The sequence below is a fragment of the Stenella coeruleoalba genome, assembly GCF_951394435.1.
Source record: "Stenella coeruleoalba genome assembly, chromosome: 1".
Classification (NCBI taxonomy): Eukaryota; Metazoa; Chordata; class Mammalia; order Artiodactyla; family Delphinidae; genus Stenella; species Stenella coeruleoalba.
In genome coordinates this window covers 168,318,775-168,346,708 of record NC_137169.1, presented here as the reverse complement: position 1 = coordinate 168,346,708, position 27,934 = coordinate 168,318,775, and the positions used below count along the sequence as shown (strand labels likewise).

At 37.0% G+C, this 27,934-nt stretch overlaps 1 protein-coding gene across 4 annotated transcripts in view; it reads right to left on the bottom strand.

Annotated features, from left to right (window-relative positions):
* The window catches only part of RPS6KC1 (ribosomal protein S6 kinase C1), a 224,560-nt gene that overhangs the window by 120,304 nt on the left and 76,322 nt on the right, over positions 1-27,934 (bottom strand). For 3 of the 4 annotated variants that reach the window (XM_079905424.1, XM_079905429.1, XM_079905426.1), the window contains one exon: positions 12,169-12,531. The exons of the other annotated variant lie outside the window; for it this stretch is intronic. In XM_079905424.1, the coding sequence (XP_079761550.1) occupies positions 12,169-12,531 (363 nt within the window). The remainder of the gene's footprint in view (positions 1-12,168; positions 12,532-27,934) is intronic. 4 annotated transcript variants of the gene reach the window in all.

The following is a 27,934-nucleotide window of genomic DNA, read 5'->3' as shown; positions in this document are numbered from 1 at the left end:
AACCAATTTAATCATAAGTACCTATGACTATTACATAATGACTGATTATCAAAAATAAGGCAGAGACTACTAAAATGTAAGAAAATGTTCTACAAACATAAATACAATAGCCGTATTACAGAAAGTATCATGAAACCTTCAAATAACTGTTTGAATGTATCAAGAATCCCCATTTCTTCTCTGATTGCTGTGGCTAAAACTTCCAAAACTATGTTGAATAAGAGTGGTGAGAGTGGGCAACCTTGTCTTATTCCTGATCTTAGTGGAAATGGTTTCAGTTTTTCACCATTGAGGACGATGTTGGCTGTGGGTTTGTCATATATGACCTTTATTATGTTGAGGAAAATTCCCTCTATGCATACTTTCTGCAGGGTTTTTATCATAAATGGGTGTTGAATTTTGTCAAAAGCTTTCTCTGCATCTATTGAGATGATCATATGGTTTTTCTCCTTCAATTTGTTAATATGGTGTATCACGTTGATTGATTTGCATATATTGAAGAATCCTTGCATTCCTGGAATAAACCCCACTTGATCATGGTGTATGATCCTTTTAATGTGCTGTTGGATTCTGTTTGTTAATATTTTGTTGAGGATTTTTGCATCTATGTTCATAAGTGATATTGGCCTGTAGTCTGGAATCCAAATTGGAAAAGAAGAAGTAAAGCTGTCGCTGTTTGCAGATGACATGATACTATACATACAGAATCCTAAAGATGCTACCAGAAAACTGCTAGAGCTAATCAATGAATTTGGTAAAGTAGCAGGATACAAAATTAATGCACGAAAATCTCTGGCATTCCTATACACTAATGATGAAAAATCTGAAAGTGAAATTAAGAAAACACTCCCATTTACCACTGCAACAAAAGAATAAAATATCTAGGAATAATCTTACCTAAGGAGACAAGAGACCTGTATGCAGAAAATTATAAGACACTGACAAAAGAAATTGAAGACGATACAAATAGATGGAGAGATATACCATGTTCTTGGACTGGCAGATTCAACATTGTGAAAATGACTCTACTACCCAAATCAATCTACAGATTCAACGCAATCCGTATCAAACTACCACTGGCATTTTTCACAGAACAAGAACAAAAAATTTCACAATTTGTATGGAAACACAAAAGACCCCGAATAGACAAAGCAATCTTGAGAACAAAAAATGGAGCAGGAGGAATCAGGCTCCCTGACTTCAGACTATACTACAAAGTTACAGTAATCAAGACAGTATGGTACTGGCACAAAAACAGAAATATAGATCAATGGAACAGGATAGAAAGCCCAGAGGTAAACCCATGCACATATGGTCACCTTACCTTTGATAAAGGAGGCAAGAATATACAGTGGAGAAAAGACAGCCTCTTCAATAAGTGGTGCTGGGAAAACTGGACAGCTACATGTAAAAGTATGAAATTAGAACACTCCCTAACACCATACACAAAAATAAACTCAAAATGGATTAAAGACCTACATGTAAGGCCAGACACTATCAAACTCTTAGAGGAAAACATAGGCAGAACACTCTATGACATACATCACAGCAAGATCCTTTTTGACCACCTCCTAGAGAAATGGAAATAAAAACAAAAATAAATAAATGGGACCTAATGAAACTTCAAAGCTTTTGCATAGCAAAGGAAACCATAAACAAGACCAAAAGGCAACCCTGAGAATGGGAGAAAATATTTCCAAATGAAGCAACTGACAAAGGATTAATCTCCAAAATTTACAAGTAGCTCATGCAGCTCAATAACAAAAAAACAAACAACCCAACCCAAAAATGGGCAGAAGATCTAAATAGACATTTCTCCAAAGAAGATATACAGATTGCCAACAAACACATGAAAGAATGCTCAACATCATTAATCATTAGAGAAATGCAAATCAAAACTACAATGCGATATCATCTCACACCAGTCAGAATAGCCATCATCAAAAAATCTACAAACAATAAATGCTGGAGAGGGTGTGGAGAAAAGGGAACACTCTTGCACTGTTGGTGGGAATGTAAACTGATACAGCCACTACAGAGAACAGTATGGAGGTTCCTTAAAAACTAAAAATAGAATTACCATACGACCCAGCAATCCCACTACTGGGCATATACCCTGAGAAAACCATAATTCAAAAAGAGCCATGTACCAAAATGTTCATTGCAACACTATTTACAATAGCCAGGATATGGAAGTAACCTAAGTGTCCAACAACAGATGAATAGATAAAGAAGATGTGGCACATATATACAATGGAATATTACTCAGCCATAAAAAGAAATGAAATTGAGTTATTTGTAGTGAGCTGGATGGGCCTAGAGTCTGTCATACAGAGTGAATTAAGTCAGAAGGAGAAAAACAAATACCGTATGCTAACACATATATATGGAATCTAAGAAAAAAAAAAAGGTCATGAAGAACCTAGGGGTAAGACAGGAATAAAGACACAGACCTACTGGAGAATCGACTTGAGGATATGGGGAGGGGGAACGGTAAGCTGTGACAAAGTGAGAGAGTGGCATGGACATATATACACTACCAAATGTAAAATAGATAGCTACTGGGAAGCAGCCGCATAGCACAGGGAGAACAGCTCGGTGGTTTGTGACCACCTAGAGGGGTGGGATAGGGAAGGTGGGAGGGAGGGAGATGCAAGAGCGAAGAGATATGGGAACATATGTATATGTATAACTGATTCACTTTGTTATAAAGCAGAAACTAACACACCATTGTAAAGCAATTATACTCCAAAAAAGATGTTAAAAATAATTTTTAAAAAAAAGAATCCCCATTTCAAGGCCCTGTGCAAAAATCGTTAAATAGGATGGCTTGGCCGTAAAGAAAGCCTCAACAAATTCCAAAAAGTTAAAATCATTCAGACAAAGTCCACTGGACACCATGGAATTAAGTCAGAAGTCGGTAACAAAAAGATACTCAGAAAAATCTCAATTACTGGGATATTAACTAGTATACTTATAATATACATAGAAGTATATTACTTAGAAGTAATTCACAAGTGCAGTAGGCAGACTAATGGACCCCTAAGATGTCTGTGTCCTAACCAAGGAACCTGTGAAAATATTACTTTACTTGGCTAAAACAACTTTACAAATGTGATTAAGGTTACGAATCTTGAGACATGGCATTTTTCCTGGATTATCAGGGTGGGCCCAACCAAATCACATAGGTTCTTAAAATCATGTAACGTGTCCTTGCTAAGGATCAGAGTGAGATGTAACTATGGAAAAATGATCAGAGAGATACAAGATTGCTGGCTTTCAAGATGGAAGAAGACATGCAGGTGGCCTCTAGAAGCTAGAAAAGGCAAGGAAACCCATTCTCCCCTAGAGTCTCTGGAAGGGAACACAGTCCTGCCCACACTTTGATTTCAGCCCCGTAAGACTCATGTCAGATTTCTAACCTACAGAACCATAAAATAATAAATTTGTGTTGTAAATTTGTGGTAATTCTGCTTAATAGAATCTAACTCTCTTTCTTGATAAAACCATCCAGAAAACTAGAAATAGTAGGGAACTTCTTCAACATTATAAAGGACACCTATGAAAAACCAATTACTAATATCATATTCAATGGTAAAAAACTAAAAGCTTTCCCCCTAAGATCTGGAACAAGACAAGGATGCTGGAAAGTCCCTGGTGGCACAGTGGTTAAGAATCCGCCTGCCAATGCAGGGGACATGGGTTCGAGCCCTGGTCTGGGAAGATCCCACATCCCACGTAGCAACTAAGCCCGTGCACCACAACTACTGAGCCTGTGCTCTAGAGCCCATAAGCCACAACTACTGAGCCCACGTGCCACAACTACTGAAGCCTGTGCGCCTAGAGCCTGTGCTCCGCAATGAGAGAAGCCACTGCAATGAGAAGCCCACGCACTGCAACGAAGAGTAGCCCCTGCTTGCCACAACTAGAGGAAGCCCGCGGGCAGCAACGAAGACCCAACGCAGCCAAAAATTAATTAATTAATTAATTTTAAAAAAAAAGACAAGGATGCCTACCTTCACAATGCTACTGAACACTGTATTGGAAGTTCTAGCCAGAGCATTAGGCAAGAAAAAGTAATAAAAGGCACCCAAATTGAAAATGAATAAATAAACTACATCTATCAGATAAAATAATCCTATATATAGAAATCCCAAGGAATCCACAAAAACCTACTAGAGCTAATAAATGAATTGGGCAAGTTGCCAGATACAAGATATACATACAAAAATCAACTATGTTTTAATTCACCAGAAATAAACAATCTGCAAAGAAAATTAATGAAACAATTCCATTTACAATAGCATTCAGAAGAATAAATACCTAGGAACAGATTTAACCAAGGAGGCGAAAGATTCATACATTGAAAACCACAAAACACTGCTGAAAGAAATTAAAGAAGATGTAAAAAATAAGACATCTGTGTTCATAGATTGAAAGACTTAATACTGTTAAGATGGCAATACTGCCCAAATGTATTTACAGATTTAATTCAATGCCTACTAAAATTCCAACAGCCTTTTTTGCAGAAATAGAAAAGCTGATTTCTAAAAAAAATTTAAATAAATTTTAAAAATAAGTATGTCAATTATACCGCAAATTTTTTAAAGGTGATTTTCAAATTTATATAGAGTCGTAAGGAGATCCCAATAGTAGAAACAACATTGAAAAAGAAGAACAAAATTCTCAAAGGGGATCATAAACATAAATCAAAAAAAACTAGGAGCCAATGCATTAGAAGGCTGGATGGTCACACCACCATTGCTTATTAAAAATACAGCTTTTGGTCTTGTTAGTCTTATACTATATCATACTTTGTACTGAACTGGGCAATCCCTTAAAGAAAAAGTGGGCTAGACAATATTTTCATAATGTCTTCAGAGTTAACACCATAAACAAGTCAAATAAGTTTTATTCTTAAAGCTACATGTTTTCATTTCTGAAATTCAGCAATAAGAAATTATGTGACTTGCTTCTCTTCATCAAATGTAGACTTACTACCTTTCTCCTATATCCATCCATTCTAAAGCAAACAAGTTTATCCTTTGAGCTTCCTGATACTTGAGTAACTCTCATTCAAAGGAATAAATCAATGGTCAACACTGTTTTCTAAAGCACTTGAGTATATGGCATTATGACTGCACAGAGACTAGCCACATTCATAGAGCCTGGACATGTTCTAGAACCAACCCTACAATTCTGAGCTAATCAAAGAGACGCAAAGGAAACCTAGAAGTGTAGGTAGGTTTATGGTTTCTCCAGGAATTCTATTCCTCACTGTGGGAAAGAAAAATAGTCAAGACCCAATAAGAGACCCAGAATGACATATCAATAGTACCGCAGCACACTAGGTCAGCTTTTGAAATATGTCTGAACATCCCTGAGAGCCTAGCACACATAGACCCAGGTATGGGGTAAACTATAAAAAATGGTTTGGTACTGCTTATTATACCATTTACCAGGATGAAAATTGCAGAAGATGGTTTGCATCTCTCAGCTAAGTAGCAACATCATAAGTAGGCTCATAGGTCAAAAATACCAACAAGTCTGACAAAAAAATTAGATACCAGCAACATCCAAAAACTCTTTTCATTGTGATATTCATAATGTATGCAGGAGACTTAAAACAGAAACAGGAGAGGGGAGGGATGGAGAGGGGAAGGGAAGGGAGAAGAAGGGATGGGCAGAGAGGAGAGGAGGTCTCATTGTTCAATTTTATATTTTTATAAAAAACCACTGTATATTCACTATCACAGTACCTGGTACATACAAGTAGTAAAAAGCTTGTTGAATGGTCAACCGAATGATAGACGGTTGACTGAGCAAAGAAATAAATGGGTAGAAGGAAAAAGAATAAATATGCAAAGTTTAAAAATATTTGAAACTGGAGAAGACTTGTGTTTCCATTTTTAAAAGCTAATCTAATTATGTGTGAGAAGTAGCATGGCAGAGTGGAAAGAAGGCAAAATTTGAACTCAGACCTAGATTTAAAGCCTGGCTGAAACTTTTACTGGCTTGCATTGCTGAGCAAATTGCTTACTTTATATAAGTCTTAGTTTTCTCCACCTGTAAAATGGGGATTCCAGTATCCACCTTACAAACACAATAAACCAGCAATGTTGGCACCTAGAACAAACTGAACAAAACCAGCTCTCAAATCAACTCTGTAATTCATAATGTAGCCCACAGATGGGTGTTACTAACAATGCTCGCCATCTGGTAGCTTCCTGTTTTAAATAATTATTCTTGCTAACTAGGTGCCAACCTTTTAGAATCATTATATCAAATGTCTGCACCCTCTAAGGTTGGGTGTCCTTAGACAAAGCCCAGCAAGACCAGTCATAGCTCAGCTTATAGGTTTGCTCTGAGGATTAAAAATAACGTTAAGAAAAAACCCTTGTACAGTGACAGGCATGTATTAAATAATAAATTATTTTAAATATTTCGTTAATACCTTTATGTCATCCATTTGCCACTCTACATTATCACAATTATTCCAATAAGCCCACATTAAGAATACAGATTAGTCATATCAGCCACTTGCAGAAATATATAAATAAGACAGAAATGAAAGGTTATGTACTGAAACATTCTCTTCAAAGATTCAGGTTGATTCCTTCAATCTTGACTTTTGGATTTTCCCTCTTAAATCCATAAAAATCTCTTCTGGACTTAGAAGAGTAGAGGGCACCTTAATTTCAAGAGCCATTTCTAGACTGAGGAAATAAATGTCGGATTCAAAAGGAGAATTCAAAGTTACCACTATCAGGGTATGTTTCTTCTCTGCTGGATGGGCAAATAGGACTGCTGCTACTGTGTTTTGCATCTAACCTCAGCTGTGCAAACACGAATTAAGTAAGAAAAACATCAAGCCATCTTTATCAGATCTCCAAACAACCTAGATAAATTCCTTTAAATGAATAGTGTAGTTACGATGAATAGTTAGTATGCAGAATAACAAAATTTGCAAACTCTTAAGAACCCCTGTACAAAGCACTTCTACTTAGCTCTGAAAGATTATTTCTCTGGATTATCAGATATTCAGAAATAGTTACTTTATTAGAAAGCATGCCAATCCAATCTAAGGCCACAGGTAACAATTCTCACAGCAAGAGTTAAATCAAAATGACTCATAGGTATAACTGGTTAGAGTGATGTCTCAGTAACAGTTTCTCCAAGGAAACATCTCTTCTGCTCCTAAATGTCAAGTTAGCTCACAAGCTGAAGCCCCCAATTTCCCCACAAATTAAAGAATAAAGTCCATTATACTCAACATCACTCGACAGTGATAAGCTGAAACATTCTCCTCTAAGATCAGGAACAAGACAAGGATGCCCACTTTTGCACTTTATACAACATAGTACTGGAAGTCCTAGCCAGAGCAATTACGCAAGAAAAAGAGAAGAAAAAAAAAAAAGCATCCAAATCAAAAGGAAGAAGTAAAACTCTCCCTTTTTGCAGATGACATGATATTAGGTATAGAAAATCCCAAAGACTCCCCCAAAAACTGTTAAACTAATAAATGAATTCAGTAAAAGTATAGGATACAAAATCAATATACAAAAATCAGTGTTTCTACACACTAACAACAAAATTTTTTTGACTTATTTATTTATTATTTATTTTTGGCTGCGTTGGGTCTCCATTGCTGCGCGCGAGCTTTCTCTAGTTGCAGTGAGCGAGGGCTACTCTTCGTTGCAGTACGTGGGCTTCAGTAGTTGTGGTTTGCAGGCTCCAGAGCACAGGCTCAGTAGTTGTGGCACACGGGCTTAGTTGCTCCGTGGCATGTGGGATCTTCCCGGACCAGGGCTCGAACCTGTGTCCCCTGCATTGGTAGGTGGATTCTTAACCACTGTGCCACCAGGGAAGTCCCACAACAAATTATTAGAAAGAGAAATTAAGAAAACAATCCCGGGCTTCCCTGGTGGTGCAGTGGTTGAGAGTCCGCCTGCCGATGCAGGGGACACGGGTTCATGCCCCGGTCCAGGAAGATCCCACATGCCGCAGAGTGGCTGGGCCCGTGAGCCATGGCCGCTGAGCCTGCGTGTCCGGAGCCTGTGCTCTGCAACGGGAGAGGCCACAACAGTGAGAGGCCCGCGTACCACACACACAAAAAAGAAAACAATCCCACTTATAAATGTATAAAAAAGAATAAAATACCTAGGAATAAATTCAACCAGGAAGATGAAAGATCAGTACACTAAAACCTACAAATAACTGATGAAAGAAATTGAAGAGAAAAACAAAAGATATTCCATGCTCATGGACTGGGAGAATTAATATTGTTAAAATATCCATACTACTCAAAGTGATCCACTGATTGAAAGCAATCCCTATCAAAATTCCAATGGCATTTTTCACAGAAGTAAAAAAAAACAATTCTAAAATTTGTATGGAACCTCAAAAGACTCTGAGTAGGCAAAGCAATCTTGATTAATCTTAATTTCAAACTATAATACAATGCTACAGTAATCAAGACAGTATGATACTGGCATATGAGGGCGGTATGAGGGCCTCTCACTGCTGTGGCCTCTCCCGTTGTGGAGCACAGGCTCCGGACGCGCAGGCCCAGTGGCCATGGCTCACGGGCCCAGCCGTTCCGTGGCATGTGGGATCCTCCCGGACCGGGGCACGAATCCGCGTCCCCTGCATCGGCAGGCGGACTCTCAACCACTGCGCCACCAGGGAAGCCCCAGTTAACTAATTTTTGACAAAGGAGCCAAGAATATTCAATAGGGGAAGGATAGGCACAATAAATGGTGCTGGGAAAACTGGGCATCCACTTGCAAAGGAGTAAAACCGGACTCCTATCTTACACCATACACAAAAATCAACTCAAAATGGATTAAAGACCTTAATGTAAGACTTGAGACCACAGAACTCCTAGAAGAAAACATAGAGGGTAAGCTCCTTGATATCAGTCTTGGCAATAATTTTTTGGATTTGAAACCGAAAGCAAAGGCAACAAAAGCAAAAATAAACAAGTGGGACTACATCAAACTAAAAAGCTTCTTCTCCACAGCAAAGAAAACCATCAACAAAATGAAAAGGCAACCTACCAAATGGGAGAAATATTTGCAAATTATATATCTGATAAGAAGTTAATATCCAAAATACACACAAAATTCTCACAACTCAATAGAGGAAAAAAAATTAATCAGATTAAAAAATGGTCAGAGGAAGTGAACATTTTCCCAAAGAAAACATACAAATGCTTAAAAGGTATATGAAAAGGTACTTAACATAACTCATCATACCCAAATCAAAATCACAATGAGATATCACCTCACACCTGTCAGAATGGTTACCATCAAAAGGACAACAAATAAATGTTATCAAGGATATGGAGAAAAGTGAACTCTTGTGCACTGTTGGTGGGAATGTAGATTGTTGTAGCCACTATGGAAAACAATATGGAGGTTCCTCAAAAAATTAAAAATAGAACTACCTCATGATTGAGCAATTCCACTTCCAGGTATACATCCGAAGGAAACAAAATCACTACCTCAAAGATACATTTGCACCTCCATGTTCGTTGCAGCATTATTTACAATAGCCAAGACATGAATCAACCTAAGTGTCCATCAACAGATGGATAGATAAAGAAAATGTGGTGTATATATACAATGGAATATTATTCAACCATAAAAAAGAGAAATTTTTCAGGGTACTATGCTAAGTGAAGTGAGTCAAAGAAAGACAAATACCATATGATCTCAATTATATGTGGAATCTAAAAAGAACCAAACTCATAGAAACAGAGAACAGACTGGTGGTTGCCAGAGGAAAGGGGTGAAGGTGATCAAAAAATACAAACTTCCATTTATAAGATTAATAAATCCAGGGGATGTGACATACAACATGGTGACTATAGTTAACAACTGTATCGTGTATTTGAAAGTTGCTAACGAAATAGATCTTAAAAGTTCTCATCACCAGAAAAAAAAAATTTACAACTATGTGAGGTGATGTATGTTAACTATACTTACTGCAGTAATCACTTCACAACATTTACATATATCAAATCATTATGTTGTACCCCTTTAATACAAGGTCATATGTCAATTATATCTCAGTAGAACTGGAGAAAACATTTTTTAAAAATAATGTCCATGTGTTGTAACTGATATACTTTTAAACAGAATCCACAGACTAGAAGCACTGCCCTGACATTACATTTAACAAGTAGTTAAATGCATAACCATGGGCTTCAAACAGAAGCTATTTTACATTTTGGTTAAAATTAGAATTCTGTGATTGTGGTTCCCACAGTTTGTATGAATAAAATTGATCACATTATGAATAAACAATAGAAGGTTACAAGCAATTAGTTGATTATAAGTTTTTAGATTTGATGGCATATTAACCACAAAACCTAATCCAGGCAGAACTGGAGATTGTGGTTTCAGAGAGACAAGCGTAAGTTAAATAGGACAAATATGTTTAAATAGTAACACTCCTTAAGCTAGAGGTTTAGTAGGTTTGGTATCAAGTTCCGGTGGAGAAATAATTCAGCACCATAATCACAAAGTAACTAACTAAATTATGTACTTTTTTTGATATCTGCTGACATGCATCCCTAATTCTCATTTTGAAGCAAAGATTTTTATTTTTCTGGTGCCACCAAGTGGTAACATTATGAAGTGTTCTAAGGTTAAATGCAACTAACTTTTAGAAAAGTATCACACTGATGTGTTTGATATCAATTTTGTGTTTTAGCACAAAATTATATAGAAAGAAAAGGGCAAAATATTAGAGCCAACTGTTTGGAACTCATCCCCATTTTAAACTCCCAACCCCATATGAAATTTAAGACAAAGAAGAAAAATGAGTAGATCATTAAGACCAAAATGCTCCACTAGCAGACAAAAAAAACGCAAAAGACTATGAAACTATTTGAAAAACAAAAATTTATATCAAAATGATATATCAATCAAACCATAAGAGATGCTCCCTCCTGAAGTTCCATTAATGTGGCAGTAAAAAAAAATTATTTTTAAGGCAAAACCCTGTAAGAACAAGGAGACTGAGAGAGAAAATAGCAGCAACAAAATTTTAGAAGGTAAAAAGTAGATGGATGAGTGGTTATTGACCTGGGCAACTCAAGGAAGCTGCTTGATTTACACAACACTTTAAATCTGTCCAAAATTTCAGGAACTAGTGGTTTTAGGTAGCTGTGGAAGTTGAGTGTGAAGGCTAAAAACAAGAGAATTCATCAAAATTCCTGGTTAAGAAGTAATTAGGACACTACTACACACACTCCCTCTTCCACTCTTTACAGCCAAGTATTCATCTTTTCACTACATTAGAAGACGGAAAGTTTATACTCTAGGAAGAGTAAACAGAAGTGTTCTAGACTATAGGACACCAGGCATAGTGAGGGTGGGAGTACTGTAGTAAAAAAGTATTAGTAATCCAGGAGACTGTGGTAATCTAAATGGTACTAACAAGTCAAAGACCACAAAACAACAATGACGATGATGATTTTCTGGACAGAAAACCACTGGAAGAAGGTCCTATCAACCTCTGATTACTGTGTCCAGAAAGTCAGGTAACGAATTGAAGTATGCTTCAATCTGCTTCCATAAAGAAAAGGCAAATGATAAAAACTGATGCTTAAAAAATAAGTAAATAAAACGCTAAGTTCTACTTACAGACATTCAGCAACATTCAGCTCTACATGTCCCATATCACCCACATTAATTAGCTGAGAATTTATCACAACTAACAAAAACAGAATAGTAGGCAAATCCAAGAACCCTTTACACTCTCAGTTTAAAAGCTCATTTCATCTTGTCTCTTCGGGCCGAGAGTCGATGGACTAAAGAATCTCTATGAATACTCCTGAGATAGGTGAAGGCTGGTGACCATGTCAGAAAAAAACATTATTATTCATACAAAAGACTTAGAGCCTTCATTTTTTTAAAATTGTTTTTGTTGAATAATTGATCAAAGCAGAACTTAAGTATCTCTGATACTGTCCTGCATTTCATGTAACTAAAAGTATATGTCCATATTTAAGTCATTTAATCTCCAGTAATTTCTCCTTTTCAGTCTTGTTTTTACATAGGATTATACACAAGCAACAGTTATACATCACATACTTTTTCTTCCCCAGATACCAACACAAGAACATGCCAAAATACATTAATACAGATAAAACTGTACCTTGAACACCTTCTAGGAGTAAATCAACTCCCTTCCTATAAAAATCAGAAGCAGCTTCATAGTCATCTTCTTCTTCCTTTTTTAAAGCCAGCTTTATTAATTCTCCTGCTTTCTCCAAATAATCTCTCTTGCCAAGCTTGGATTTTAAACTGCCAGGAAAGAGGCCACGACTTTCCCGTTCTTCTTCTGTTTTACTCTGTTCACTGTCAGAAGCAACAGCCCCTAGTGCTGAAGAATCCGAAGAAAGACTGAGACCAAAAGTTCTAATGGGAGAATTTTGATTGGAAGCCATTCCATCATCCAACTCAGCAAGAGAATCCACATCAACAGTAAGAGATATCAGATCACTGTCACTGGAGAAGCCTAGAAATATGATCACAATAGTAAACAGATATTAAACTGAGAATCAGCCAAAAGAATACAAATCATACTGACTATTCATTTTTTCATACTACCTATGTCAATCAGGAAGGCTGTAATTTACTGATGGAAGTCAGTGTCCAGCAATTTGTTTCAGCTTAGTTCATTCATTTTTTTTAATATCTTTATTGGAATATAATTGCTTTACAATGTTGTGTTAGTTTCTGCTGTATAACAAAGTGAATCAGCTATACATATACATATATCCCCATACCCCCTCCCTCTTGTGTCTTCCTCCCACCTTCCCTATCCCACCCATCTAGGTGGTCACAAAGCACCGAGCTGATCTCCCTGTGCTATGCGGCTGCTTCCCACTAGCTCTCTATTTTACATTTGGTAGTACAGTCAATGCAACTCTCTCACTTCGTCCCATCTTACCCTTCTCCTTCCCCGTGTCCTCAAGTCCATTCTCTACATCCACATCTTTATTCCTGTCCTGCCCCTAGGTTCATCAGAACCATTTTTTGTTTTAGATTCCAAATACATGTGTTACTATACGATATTTGTTTTTCTCTTTCTTAGTTCATTTTTGCACTGTCTCCCTACAGCTGTAGAAGACAGTCTCCTTGCCTTAATCATCAAACTAAAACTGAGACAAGTCTTTATCTAGCCTTGTTGTCAAAAACAGCCCTTACCACAAGATCTCGTAAACTGTTTATAGAAGGCTGATGCTTGTATACACAGCTGCTGTGAACAACAGCATTATGATAAAAGGAAGAGTAAGAGCTTTAGAGTAAGACAAAAAAGAAGCGCCTGGATCCCCACTCTTTAAAACTTACTGTGTGACCAACAGCAAGTTACTTAATAATATAACTTATCATGCAGGGCTTTAAACGAGAAAAAGAGTTAATGGATATAACAGGCTATCATTAAATTATAACTATTATAGCAATTACATAATAATTATTTTACGATAATATAATGTATCCTCAGAGGTGTGCTTTTTTTTTTTTTTTTTTTTTTTGCAGTACACGGGCCTCTCACTGCTGTGCCCTCTCCCGTTGCAGAGCACAGGCTCCGGATGCGCAGGCTCAGCGGCCATGGCTCACGGGCCCAGCCGCTCCGCAGCATGTGGGATCTTCCTGGACCGGGGCACGAAGCCGTGTCCCCTGCATCAGCAGGCGGACTCTCAACCACTGCGCCACCAGGGAAGCCCCAGAGGTGTGCTTTTAAGTAACCATCCATATCTGGAAAATGTATGCCACTTACGGTTTTTTTTAACTGAAGTATTTTGAAATTTACATTTCAGCCTCCTCCACAAGCTTTTGGAGGAATCTTTGGTCTGTATTTGCATCTTAGTTTTCTGACATAAAATGAATAATGGGTGCTACTGAAACATTTAAGCAATGAAAATTACTTCTTGCATTTCATATAACTGACTTCATGGTAAGTGAGCTTGAAATACAACAACAGTTATTAAACTTTCTGGTCTTAGGACCTCCCTTTACATTCTTAAAAATGATTAAGGACCTCAAAGAGCTTTTATTTATATGGATTGTATCTGTAAATATTTACCAATCTTGATATTTTAAAAACAGACTGAATTTTTTTTAAACACTAAAGCCCATTACATGTTAACATACTGTTTTTTCCTTTTTTTTTTGTTCATTCATTCTCGTGTTACAGGACCTTTTTATCATTTCAAGTTTGTTTGCTTTTTTTAATTTATTTTTGGCTGTGTTGGGTCTTCGTTGCTGCACACTAGCTTTCTCTAGTTACACCAAGCAGGGGCTACTCTTCGTTGTGGTGCGCGGGCTTCTCATTGAGGTGCCTTCTCTTGTTGCGGAGCATGGGCTCTAGGCGTGCGGGCTTCAGTAGTTGTGGCATGCAGGCTCAGTAGTTGTGACTCGCGGGCTCTAGAGCACAGGCTCAGCAGTTGCAGCGCACAGGCTTAGCTGCTCTGTATCATGTGGGATCTTCCTGGACCAGGGCTCAAACTCGTGTCCCCTGCACTGGCAGGTGGATTCTTAACCACTATGCCACCAGGGAAGTCCCAACATAATTTTTATAAAAATAACTAAGAAGTGCCATTGTGTTACATTTTTGCAAATCTTGTTAACAGAAGATGGCTGGAGTCTCATGACTAATTCTGCACTCAGTCTGTTGTCTGATGTTTTTCTGGTTGGAAAATTTGAAGAAAATGTCACATGGGTAAGTAACTGAAAATGGGGTGAATATTTTAATAGCCTTTTCAAATAACTGTGGCTATTGTTTTTTTGATACTACCAGAAAACTTAACAAACAGTAGTTTCTTAAAGGTTAGTTTACATGTGGAATATAAATTTCTATCAATGTAATTTGTTTCTGTTACATTCAAATCCGTGGGTCTGTCTTACACACTGAATGGATCTTTTATCATGCATGAGTTTGTAACATCAAACCCTGGTCATTTTGAAAATATTAGTTCCCTGAGTTACACAGATCCTCCAAATGGTGACAAATTTCATTATTACAATATCTCCAAGAAAATCATATTTGCTACTTACCACCACCAACATCATCAGAAAATTCTTTAAGTATTGGAAACTGTCAGGCTCGAAGTGGCTGATACAGGTTCTCCAAAATTCTAATTTGGGACTGAAAACTAGAATTTTATCAGTATTTGGCAACAAATACTGTTAGCTGTTTTGCTCGAAGTGGCTGATACAGGTTCTCCAAAATTCTAATTTGGGACTGAAAACAAATTTTATCAGTATTTGGCAACAAATACTGTTAGCTGTTTTCCTTGAAGTGTCAGCTCACTTCATTCATTTTCAAAAAAAAACATTTGCTAAATACCCAAGTCTGAATAATGATAGTTTGTATGTCAATCATCCTTTCAAACAAAAATGGGGTCCCAGGGAAAAAGTAGCTAGTTTATGGCTCAAATAATTGCACAAGTGCTTTCTCTCAAGGCAACCATGGTAGTTCAGCACACAAAGTGTTTTATGTATACTTCCATGTCATCACACAGAATACCAAGAAGACATGTACCCAAGGGTTGAGATTTAATAAAATTAACAGTTTTTACTGCTTTATCAAGGCTTTATTCCTAGGTGAAACTACCATTGGTATTACTGCAAGTATGTGCAACAATTACTGTTACAGTCTCGTATCACTGTCTTGATTCCTGCTCAAGTACATCAGTTTTATCCACCATTGCTTTTGGATCATCAAATGTCAGCAGAGTGGAAACAGCAAATAATTTCCTAGATTATTATGAAAATAGTTTCTGCCTTGGGCATCCCCTAAAAAACATCTCAGGAATACCCAGCAGTCTGAAGACCATACTTTGAGAGCCACTGATTTATATCATTAAATAAGACTGACAATGGGGTTAGGCAAAACTTAGGTCTGGGAACAACTATGAGATCTGCATCTCCACTGAATACTGACTGCCAAGTTTCTCATAAAGGAAAATATATTAAGAAGAAAATGATCTCCCCAGGATCATATACTAAGTCAAAATTAAAGGTGGATTTGAGTGTACAATTCTAGATCAGGGATCAGCAAACTTCTTTTCTGAGGGTCACAGGGTGACTATTTTAGGCTTTATGACCTCAGTCACAACTAATCAACACTGCTGTTGTAGCATAAAAGCAGCCACAGACAATGCCTATGTGAAAAGCGTGCCTGTGTTCCAATAAAACTTCTTATATGGATGTTGAAATATGAATTCCATATAATTTTCACATGCCACAAAATAATATTCTTTTGAATTCTGTCAACCATTTAAAAATGTAAAAACCATTTTTAGCTTGTAGGTCATATAAAAACATGTGGTAGGCCAGACTTGGCCCGTGGGCCACAGTTTGTCAACCCCTATTACAGACTCAAATTGCTTACTTCATACGGAATAAAGTTAAGTTAGGGTAAAAACATTTACTGGCAGCTAAGCTGAAATTTCAAATCAGCTTTAGACACTACTTTGGCACTCTGTCAATATATCCTGTTTTCAGGGATTCTGGGGTTTTTTTAAATCCTTAGAACGTTCATAAAGTACTAATTTTGTTCCCTAAAAGCAACAGATCTCATTAAACCCACATTATCAGATGAAATTCACTGGACCTAGTGGAAATCTTTTCAATTCTCTGACATTTCAACTGTATAGACAGCACTTAAAATCAAAATCTCTTTATAGCAATCTACAAAATTATTTATCCACTGCTCTGAGCAATATATAAACTTTACAAGAGATTTTTTTAAATAATTTTTAAATATTTTATACATTCCATACAAGTTTATTTCCTTAAACAGTTATCATTATATAACCTGGTCCATTGAAATTAATAAACAAAGAAAAAAAATGTTTATACAGCTAATCACAAAACAAAGGAAATGTTATAGATCTTTTGTCTGCTCTCTGATGTCTTGTCACTATAACCTCCACATCATCTATCACATTGCACTGTTTCATGCTTTGCCTGATTTTCCTTTCTAACAAGAAAAATAATACCAAAGGGTAAGAGGGTAAAGTTATGTGTATTCAGTTTCTTGGCTTTTGACCATAAACATCTAGTCACATAGTCATATTTCCTCTTACTTTTCCAACCTTATTTTATTAGCAAAGGAAATTATGATTAAATGAAATTAGATCAGAAAAGTAAGACCATCAAAACACCTAGGGAGAAAGTCAGATAGTAAAATAGAGTAATAAATAAATAGTCTATACAAATTGTTTCCTTTTCAAACTCTACCTAATTCTAAATGAGTGTTTCTTTTTTTTTTAACAGATCTTTATTGGAGTATAATTGCTTTACAATGCTGTGTTAGTTTCTGTTGTACAGCAAAGTGAATCAGCCATATGCATACATATATCCCCATACACCCTCCCTCTCGAGCCTCCCTCCCACCCTCCCTATCCCACCCCTCTAGGTGGTCACAAAGCACCAAGCTGATCTCCCTGTGCTATGCAGCAGCTTCCCACTAGCTATCTATTTTACATTTGGTAGTGTATATATGTCACTGCTACTCTCACTTCGCCCCAGCTTCCCCCTCCCCACCCCATGTCCTCAAGTCCATTCTCTATGTCTACATCTTTATTCCTGCCCTACCACCAGGTTCATCAGTACCATATTTTTTTTTTTAGATTCCATATATGTGCGTTAGCATATGGTATCTGTTTTTCTCTTTCTGACTTACTTCACTCTGTATGACAGACTCTAGGGTCATCCACCTATAAAGGAGGAATGTTTCAAAATAAGCAAACATAAAAACTAATAGGTTAGGTAGAGGAAATTTTTTAGCCTAAACAGGAGAAGCAAAAGAAAACAAAAAGACTTGTTCTGGTTTAACCTTTTTGGAGGACAATTTGGCAATGCATACCAGATGCAAAACATGCTGCTATCTTTTGTTCAGAAATTCAACAATTTATACCAGAAATAAACAGAGACGTGAAAAAAAGATCCATACATAAGAATATACATCACAAAAACTAGTGCAATTGGAAATAACAAATTCCTAATGATAGGAGATTATGGCACATCCTTATGATAAAATATTACAGTTACTAAAAATTATGTTATAGAAGAATATTTAATGCTAAAGTATTCATGCTCTATTAATCAAAAACAACAAACTGCAAAGCAGTATATATATACTATAATTCTAGTTTAAAACCACAAACACAGAAAAAAAGTCTAGGAAGGTACACTAAACATTAACAGTACTTTTCTCTGTATGCTGGGACTACAGGTGACTCTTATCATATTTGCTGTATGTGTATGACAAGTCCTTAAGGCTCTGTATGTGAAGTATATCAAAGAAGATATAGCAAGAGCTAAAACTGGGAATTTGTTTGTAAATAAAGAGATGTTATACAGACATAATTTATAAAATGTATGAATCATGGCCAGCAGCCAGTGCCGAGAAACATCTAACTTAAGAGAGAAGACAGACATGACTATAAAGACAGATCTGTATACAGCAGACTAACCCCTGACACTTCTTCCTTGCTTATTTTTTTCCTTCAATTCTCCTCTTAAGATGCACCCTAATATACCTGAAAAACCTAACCCTATCATATTTCCTCAACCATACACTGCAGCTAATCTAGTATTATCTGATATGTTTCTCTTCCATATTGAAGCAATTTCTACCTTCCCTTCTTCTCAATGAAGGGAATTCCCCAACCAGCTCAAGAAGAACACTCCCCATCTACCACCTCAGCAATGAATATAAAAATATAGATAGAGGTATGCAAATACTCAGTACCTAGTTTATTCATCTTATATCCTTAATAAATCTACTTAATACAGTGCTTGCTCAACTCCTTGACATCACAGTCCTGTCATTTAATCTGTTTTTTACAAAGCTACACATATAAATATCACATGAAATGGACACTAGCTCCCTGAAACCCAGAAAGTTAACAAGTAAGATAAAGAGAGCTGCAAGCAAGAAAGAGGTTCTCAGTTAAGGTGAGTAGGAAGAACACTGTGGATAAGGCAGGGCAACAACTGACAATACAGAGACTGTTTGTCAAAAGTTAAACCAACTTGAAGTCAATCCATGTTTAAAGGGGCCCTCTGGGCCATCATGAGAGTAAAAGGTGCATCCTTTACCAACACCATCAAGTCAAAAACCTAAGCCTTTTTTGGAAAGGGTGGGGGGTGGAGGGGAGTCAAAGGTTCTATGAAAGCGTTCTGCCTCCAGGTTCATATCACAGAGATTCAAGTCTCAGGGCTATTAGAGGGCCCCAGGCGACTGGTTAAAAAGCAGCTGCAACAGTTCACCTACCTACCCTCACCTTCTGTGCTTTGAACCGCTCAGAGTAGGGCAGTGTAGTGTAATCTGTCTAGGATACCGTCTCTGAAAGACAGGCACCAGGGGAAAAGGTTGAGTTGCCATAGAATAAATCTTTATACTATAAGCTATCAGAAATCTGTATTTGAAGACCATCTGCAAAAAAGAGATCAGTTTCCTTTAGAACAACAGGTGGTCTCTCATGGCCAACTATATATAAAATACATGGTCTCATTATTATTAGCTGATAGCTTTCACTGAGCCCTGAAGTTCAAATATTGCCATAGTCAATGAAAGGGAATTTCTACTCTTCCTAGTAGCAATGACTCAAGCTTCACACACAAAGCAAGATTTCTAGCGAGCAGAACAAAGGTCACCCTGAGGTAGAAGACATACATATCAATCTCCATTAAGAAACGAGCCCTTATAAATATGATTTTAAGTGAATACCTAAACCTAAAAGTTGATGTTAGTCAAGATTCCTGTACCTGAATAAAGATGCAGACGTAGAGAATGATCTTGAGTACACCAGGAGGGGGAAGGGTAAGCTGGGACGAAGTAAGAGAGTGGCATGGACTTATATATACTACCAAATGTAAAACAGATAGCTAGTGGGAAGCAGCTGCATAGCACAGGGAGATCAGCTCAGTGCTTTGTGACCACCTAGAGGGGTGGGATAGGGAGGGTGGGAGGGAGACGCAAGAGGGAGGAGATATGGGGATATATGTATATGTATAGCTGATTCACTTTGTTATACAGCAGAAACTACCACACCATTATAAAGCAATTATACTCCAATAAAGATGTAAAAATAAATAAATAAATAAAAATTTAAAAAATAAAAACACCCACAAAAAAAAAGTCTGTACTTGATTACCAACTCATCATTCAATAATAGCTATTGTTACTAAAAAGAACCATTCCTTTGACGTTTCACATTTTTATAATGTCTTCGATACATGTCTTTGCTTCACCGTTGAAATTTTATAAAAAGAACATCAGAATATCTACTGCATATTTGCTTGAAAAAAAGAGTAAACTCATAAAACAATAAATCAATCACAATTACAACCCTAATTGTTACTTTACTGTTGTGACCCTACTGTTACCTTATCATGAACAACAAAGATCTATGAGTTCCCTTCCACTTCTACCTAATGAACTTTTTTTGCTGCTACTCTCCATAATCTACTCTGCAAATCAAACCTGTTACCAGCACATAAGTAACTCACACTGAGCTTTCTATATCAAATATGTATTCTCACTGCCTTCCCCTACATAAAATTAAATCTCATTTCAAAATAGAGTTCTGTGATTGCTATTAAATATCTGGAGTGCTGTGACTGCCTTAGACACCTGGCTTAATTTCTCTGAAATTCCAATATTTAATTGTAAGATGAGAGATTTACCTATATCATTCCCAATGTTCCTTCTATTCTAAAACCTATTCCCACAACATATTAATATCATGAATTTTTTATTTGCCCCACCCGACTGCTAAACTCTTAATATCCAACGTTATCCTCAATAGCCCTAGAGTTGTTAAGGGTCAATACTTATAATTTGTGTCATTTGTTTTATATGCACACATAACCACAATGACACATTCTCATTTGTGCTTATCTTGAGAATAATAACTTATTCTTTTTTTTCCTATTTATTTTAAACTTCTCCACCAAAGGAAATTCAGCTAATAATGGACAGTGAATAAGAGTTAAGTAGATAAGCACTTAAGAGAAAAAGGAACTTCAAACTGAATAAGCACACTCGAAAGTAATAGAGGAGGGCCTAGAATTAGCCCAGTAACAAGATTTACAGTTCTCATGGTGCCACCTAGCGGACATTTGCACTAAATTCTACTTTAGATTTAAATTACTTTTAATTAGGCTTTCTATATTTTGTCATCTTTGTGCTTACCTACATAATAGAAAGAATTATTACCCTGCCACCAAATAAATACACAAATCTTGAACTGAAAGTGATTTTAAGAGGTCCCTTACATAGACTAGCAATAGATGCTATTCTCAAAATATACATCTCATTTACTCTAAAAATAGTTAATTCAAGACCGCTTAACAGATCCTTTCTTGTGTCTACAATTGTTACAATGAGCACTTAGGGAGTTCTTACTCCACAACTTACAGGCAAAAAGAAAAAAAAAAGGTAAATTTGACTACTCCAGGAGACATTTAAGAATATTTATTCTTAAAGATATGCTACATATAAAAAGCGGATCTCTCCATTTGTATTTGTGGTTATGATCACCTAATTATTTTCTCTTATTCGCTGCATACACCTGGAAAATGTCCCTCCCAAAACTGCAAAAGAAGTCAAGTAATGTACTAGGAAGAGGAAATGACACAGTTTACCAGATGAGCTCATACCGACATCAAAGGCTCCAATACCAAGGCCAACATGGCAGTAAAGCAACCTACATCCTTCCAACAGGCCAACAGATGAGAGAAACATATCAAGACGCTCAATTCCCAGGCACCCAGGAAACCCAGGCCAGGTTTCCACTAATGTCACAGTAACTTTATAGCTAAGTTTAAGTCAACAGAAAGATGGAATTTTATAAAGGAAATAAGATGTTAACAATCAATTAAATCTTCTTTCATCTTTGAGAAAATATAGTTTAATTTCACTGAACAAAGGAGATAAAGAGCAACCAGCATTTCATTTTAAAAACATAAAACAACATTAACGTTTTATCTAAAAACCTACTGAATTTTATAATTTTCAATTTCATATTAGATAAAATACATTTAGCAGTTAATCACCAAATTATTGGTTTTATGAAACCTTAAAGAGGTTTCCTCTATCATACTATACTATAAAATAATGAAATTTTTTTTAAATCCACTAACCCAATTCTTTACGTTTTCCTTAGAAAACTTTCTTTCAAGGTAAATTAAGTAAGACCTGTTGATTGCATTTTATGGTACTAATAAAAATGATCATCACTTAGCCTCTACATATGTTCTCTGTCACTCTAACTGAAGGACCTTGGCACAACAGACTATATATTAAGATTTGCCCTTCTGGCCCATTCCACTGGCAAACTAAATCACAAGTATGAAAAATGAATCCACCTTCAAAACACCATTTAAAATACTACACTCAGAGGAGCTGTTACGGGGTAAATCACCTCCTCACATTTTGGCTCTGAATTCAAATCTCAAGCATTTGCCACCACAATCCCTCTACAACCTTCCATTTCACTGCATACCTGTGGGGCTTGGCTGGCTGCCAGGTTTCCCCTCTCTTTTCCTACTAGAGGCCCTCTCCCTTGTTTGTCTCTGTGGTTTGCAGACCTTTTGGTGTGAAAGTAAATCTTCCACTTGGCTAGTATGCCAGACAATCTCATGATATTTAAAAGTCATTTTTCCTCTCAAATAACAATGAATTTGCAAGTTGTCTGACACTCTGAGCTGTATTTGTCAACAGGTATCTTTCAGCAGGATTAATTAGCGAGGCATAGAATAGAGGCTTTTAAAGGGAGGGGGTAAAAAACATAAACATTAACAGCATTTCCAGTTCCATGTTTTTCATTCTTCAAGGATCACAGTGTGTTTCAGAGATGGTAATATAGTTAGAAAACTAAACTATGCACTGAAGGGATAAAATTTCAGTATTACTTTTAGGTACCATTAAGTCTTTTTCTGTGTTTTTAACAGAAATGTTGCCCCCAATTTCCCTCATAAAAGCATATTCCTAAATGATAACTGCTTCCAAGGAAAACTCAGCTTTTTGAAATGTCAAAGATAAACCCTGAAACAAATATACTCTACCTCTGCTGTAGGTAGGGTGGCCCATTCACCCTGTTTGCCCAGCTTGTTGGTTTATGCTTGTTCTCTTGGCATACAATAAGTACAGTAGCATCTTCTTTAATTCTCAGAAGTGTCTCAGTTTGGGCAATAAATTATAAGCTCACCATAGCTTATAAAGTTAGAGCTATAATCTACCTTAGGTTATATCTCCTTTAATATCAATACCTTTTTATTCCGAACAGCTTCCACATTTTACAACACCATCCCAAGGAAAGTTATCCTAATAATAATGCTCCTCCCCTTCTCTCCTAAACTAAGGCAAAAGACCTCTGCACCACTCCCATCCCTGATTACCTTATACTCAAACAGGCTTCTGGGACACCCTTCTCTCACCATGGTTGACTCCTACCTAGGTAATAAAGACTTATCAAAGATATCAAAGAATATAACCATCCCCAAATCAAATACCCTTCAATTTCTGCATCAAGAAACAAAGAGAGGGCTTCCCTGGTGGTGCAGTGGTTGAGAGTCCACCTGCCGATGCAGGGGACACAGGTTCGTGCCCCGGTCCAGGAGGATCCCACATGCCGTGGAGCGGCTGGGCCCGTGAGCCATGGCCACTGAGCCTGAGTATATGGAGCCTGTGCTCCGCAACAGGAGAGGCCACAACAGTGAGAGGCCCGCGTACCGCAAAAAAAAAAAAAAACAAAGAGAAAAGAAACATTCTGTAATTTTCAAGAACTGTACTCCTCACTGAATACTCTCCCACAAATCTTTCTAACTCTCCTACTTGTCCTCTCTTGGACATCACCAAATCAGCACATTTACAGGCAGAAAATGCCCTCTCCCTCTTTCTCAGGAGTAGGAGTATATCTCTGAGGCAACACCCAGATCAGGTTATCCCAGAAAAGTCACCCTCCAAGTGTTGGGAGCCGTATAGGAAGTGCTTTTGAGTCACAGCACAGACGAGACCCATAGTATCAAGCAAAGTTGATGCTATCGGGTATAAATATGGAGAAGCAAAGCTCTCCTCTGCAAAGCTGGTGCTGTCAGGTGTAAATATGGAAAAGTAAAGTTCTTGTTTGCAAAGCTTCCTGCCTCCTGGTGGCTGGTGCCGTGCAATTGGCCTCTCTTGCCCAGTGCTGTAAGCTGGGCCCTCTCTGGAGGAGAAACCTGGGTTCCCGAAGACGTGTGATCAGAGCCGGGGCCCCGCCAGTTGGCGAGGGAATCCCAGGGCAGGTGCTGGGCGTGGAGGCCACGGGGGCATAGGCTACCAAGGTGACAGAAAACTGACCTTCTCTGGGGGCGCTGCACCTCGCTCACTCGCACACCTAACATCTCCCTGCTTGGCCCCGGAGGATGGCTGGTTAGCCAAAGACGGGTAAGATTCCTCAGGGAAGGAACAACCTAAGACAGGCACAGTCGCAGAGGGGCCATCAGGAGAGAACTTGGGGGCCAACAGAGGTGGGGCATAGACCCTCACCCCCCCAACTTTGCAGGAGCCTGAACCCTCACCCCTTTTGAGAGAGGTCTCTTGCCCCCATGGCTGCTTCGCTTCCCACGCCCAGCTCAGATGAGAACCCAGGTAGCAGACCAGAGACCTGGCCAATGGCAACTGCTCTTCCACCACAGCAGGGCTCTGTTTCCCATTTCCTCCGTGAACCATAGCTTTTCTCTGTGTTTTTCCCTGCCTTTGCCTAAGGTGATTTTTATAGGATTGCTTTTGGTGTTGGGAAAAATGTATAGTTTTAATGCAGGGGTTTAGGAAAGACCCCAATTTAGGGTAAAAATCAAGAGAAGGATTATAGCTACTTTGGCTCCTTTAATGATTATATTTGTTGGGGAAATATAATGGTGGGAACATTTCTGCAGCAGCTTTGTACTTTAAAAGAAAAATTGCAAGAGTTATGGCCTCCCAGTGGAGTTATAAACATGCTGGGAAATACCTGGGTATGGTGACAAGGTTTTATGCAACAGTGGGTTTAATCAATGAGTTTACGGTACAATGTCCGCTCCCATGGTTTTTTAGAAGTATAAAAAATGATGTGTATTGTTTTGATTGTTTTGATTACTATTGTAGGTTAGGAAATTTTTGGCTATGGTGGTGGGAAGGTTTTATGCTACAGTGGGCACATAATAAATTAGATAGAGTAGGCTACTTGGTAGCTTTTATAAGTAGAATTGTTTTTTGTATAATTTAGTGCCTTGTTTTGATTATAAAGGTAGAAGAAAATAGTCTATAAATATTTACAATTGTTAAAAGAATAATGTGCTTGAGTTTGTGCTTTGAATAGTTGGCTGATTGAACAAGAACATATAGGTACAAGAACATCTAATTTTCTAAAGAAGACAATGAAACCACAGACTGTGTTCCTGACGTAGATGTGACCAACATGTGACTAACCACAGGAGAAGAAAGAAACTCTGGGCGATGGGAAAATTACCTAACCTGTTTTAATCAATCTGCTGATGTAAATTACCTTTGTTTTGTGGCCTATGTAGGGGAGTTTTTGGCGTGGGAATGAGAATGTTGAATTTGAAAATGAGATCACTTTATAGTATAAAAGCTTTTGGAATCTTGAAAATAAATTTGTCAGATCCTTGCATCCTCTAAGGTGTACTGAGTTCTGTCCACGCCGACTCCGTCTTCTCCTTTGGGTGAATCCTGTTCAGCTGGGGCTGGTCCCCGGCAAGTGGCGCCCGAACAGGGACCTGAAGGGGTAAGTATTATTTCTTTTTCGGACGGATAGGAGTCTCACCGTAGGGTGCTGCAGACCCCCAGTTAAAGGAGAACTGGTTAGGAAGGTGAGTAAGGCGGTGTCAAGATGGGACACGCTGAGTCCAAAGAGAGGCTCTTATTTATTGATATAGTTAAACATATGATAAATGGAAGAGGAATTAAGGTAACTAATAAGCAATTAACTCAGTTTTTTCAGTTTGTACAGGAACAATGTCCTTGGTTTCCAGAAGAGGGAACAGTTAATATAGAAACCTGGCAAAAAGTGGGGCAAACTTTGCAAGTATATTACAGTCATTTTGGACCTGAGAAGGTTCCAGTAGATACTTTTACTTTATGGAACCTTATTAGAGAGAGTATTGCTCCCCTGCCTGAGGGTTAAAAAAACCCTTATAAATACCCTCCTTTATGCAAGGAATAGCTATTGCTATTATTATTGCTATTATTATATTGTAGTGGTAATTGTGATTATTATAATTATAATTATATGTATTTATATGTAATATATATATATATAAAATATATATATAATAAATAAATAATAATAAAATAAATAAAATAAATAAATAAATAAATAAAAAATATATATAAAATATGTATATGTTTATATAAATATATATATATATTAAATATAATATAATAATAAAATAATTATAATAATAATTATATTATAATTGCTATTATTACCAACGTTATCAATGGAAGGTTTTACCTCAAGGGATGAAAAATAGTCCCACCTTATGTCAGAAATATGTTGACCAAGCTATATGTTCAATTAGACAAAAATATAAGGAGATATATATTATACATTATATGGATGATATTTTATTAGCTGGAGAGGATAGAGCTGTTTTACATGATATATTGCAAGAATTGATAGAGGCTTTAGAAATATATGGATTAAAGGTAGCTCCAGAGAAAATTCAAACTGAGCCTCCTTATAATTATTTGGGCAGATTAATACAGGAATTTTCCATTCAGCATATACCTTTTCAGCTAAGAACCGATCATTTGGTTACTTTAAATGATTTTCAAAAGTTTTTAGGAGATATAAATTGGATAAGGCCTTTATTAAAAATTACTACTGTGGAATTAAAACCTTTGTTTTTGATATTACAAGGAGATCCTAACCCTTTATCCTCTAGAGAGTTAACTGCAGAAGGAAAACAAGCCATAGAAAAAATAGAAAAAGCTTTAAAAAATGTTTTTATTAAAAGACTAGATTATACCAAACCTTGGGATTTAATTATTTTAAGGACTCCAGTTATTCCTACAGGATTATTATGGCAAGATGGACCATTAGAATGGATACATTTGGCTGCTAGTCCAAAAAAGATTGTTGCCTCATACCCTTTTATGGTTAGTTTGCTAATTATTAAAGGTAGAAAGAGAAGTAGAGAGTTATTTGGAAAAGATATGGATAATATAATTATACCTTATAATAAAGATCAATTAGAGGCCTTGTTGTTGTTAGAAGATTCATTAGGAATAGCCCTGGCCTCATTTGGAGGTCAGATTTTATTTCATCTGCCTAAAAGTGTATTGTTACAGTTTTTTAAGGAACATATGGTGGTTTTTCCTACATATTATAAGATGAAACCTTTAGAAGAGGCCATATTAGTATTTACTGATGGATCCTCCTCAGGGAGGGCAGCCTATATTATTAATAATGAAAAGAAAGTATTAAATACAGAAAATTGCTCAGCACAGCAATCAGAAATTATGGCAGTTATAGAAGTGATAAAATTAACCAGGGATAAAAAGATTAATTTATATACTGATTCCTTATATATAGTTAAATTATTTCCAGCAATAGAAACAGCAGCCTTTCCTGAGAATAAGAGTACAATTATTAAGTTGCTTAAGAGACTACAAAAGAGTATATGGAAAAGAACACAACCTTATTATATAGGCCACATTAGAGCTCATTCTGGATTGCCAGGGCCTTTAGCAGAAGGCAATGCCTCTGCTGATGCCCTGACTAAAATTTTTATAGTAGATGAGAATAAAGTACAAGAAGCAATAGAATCTCATCAGCTGCATCATCAAAATGCTAATGCCTTAAGATATCAGTTTAGTCTAACTAGAGAAGCAGCAAGGGAAATAGTAAAAAATT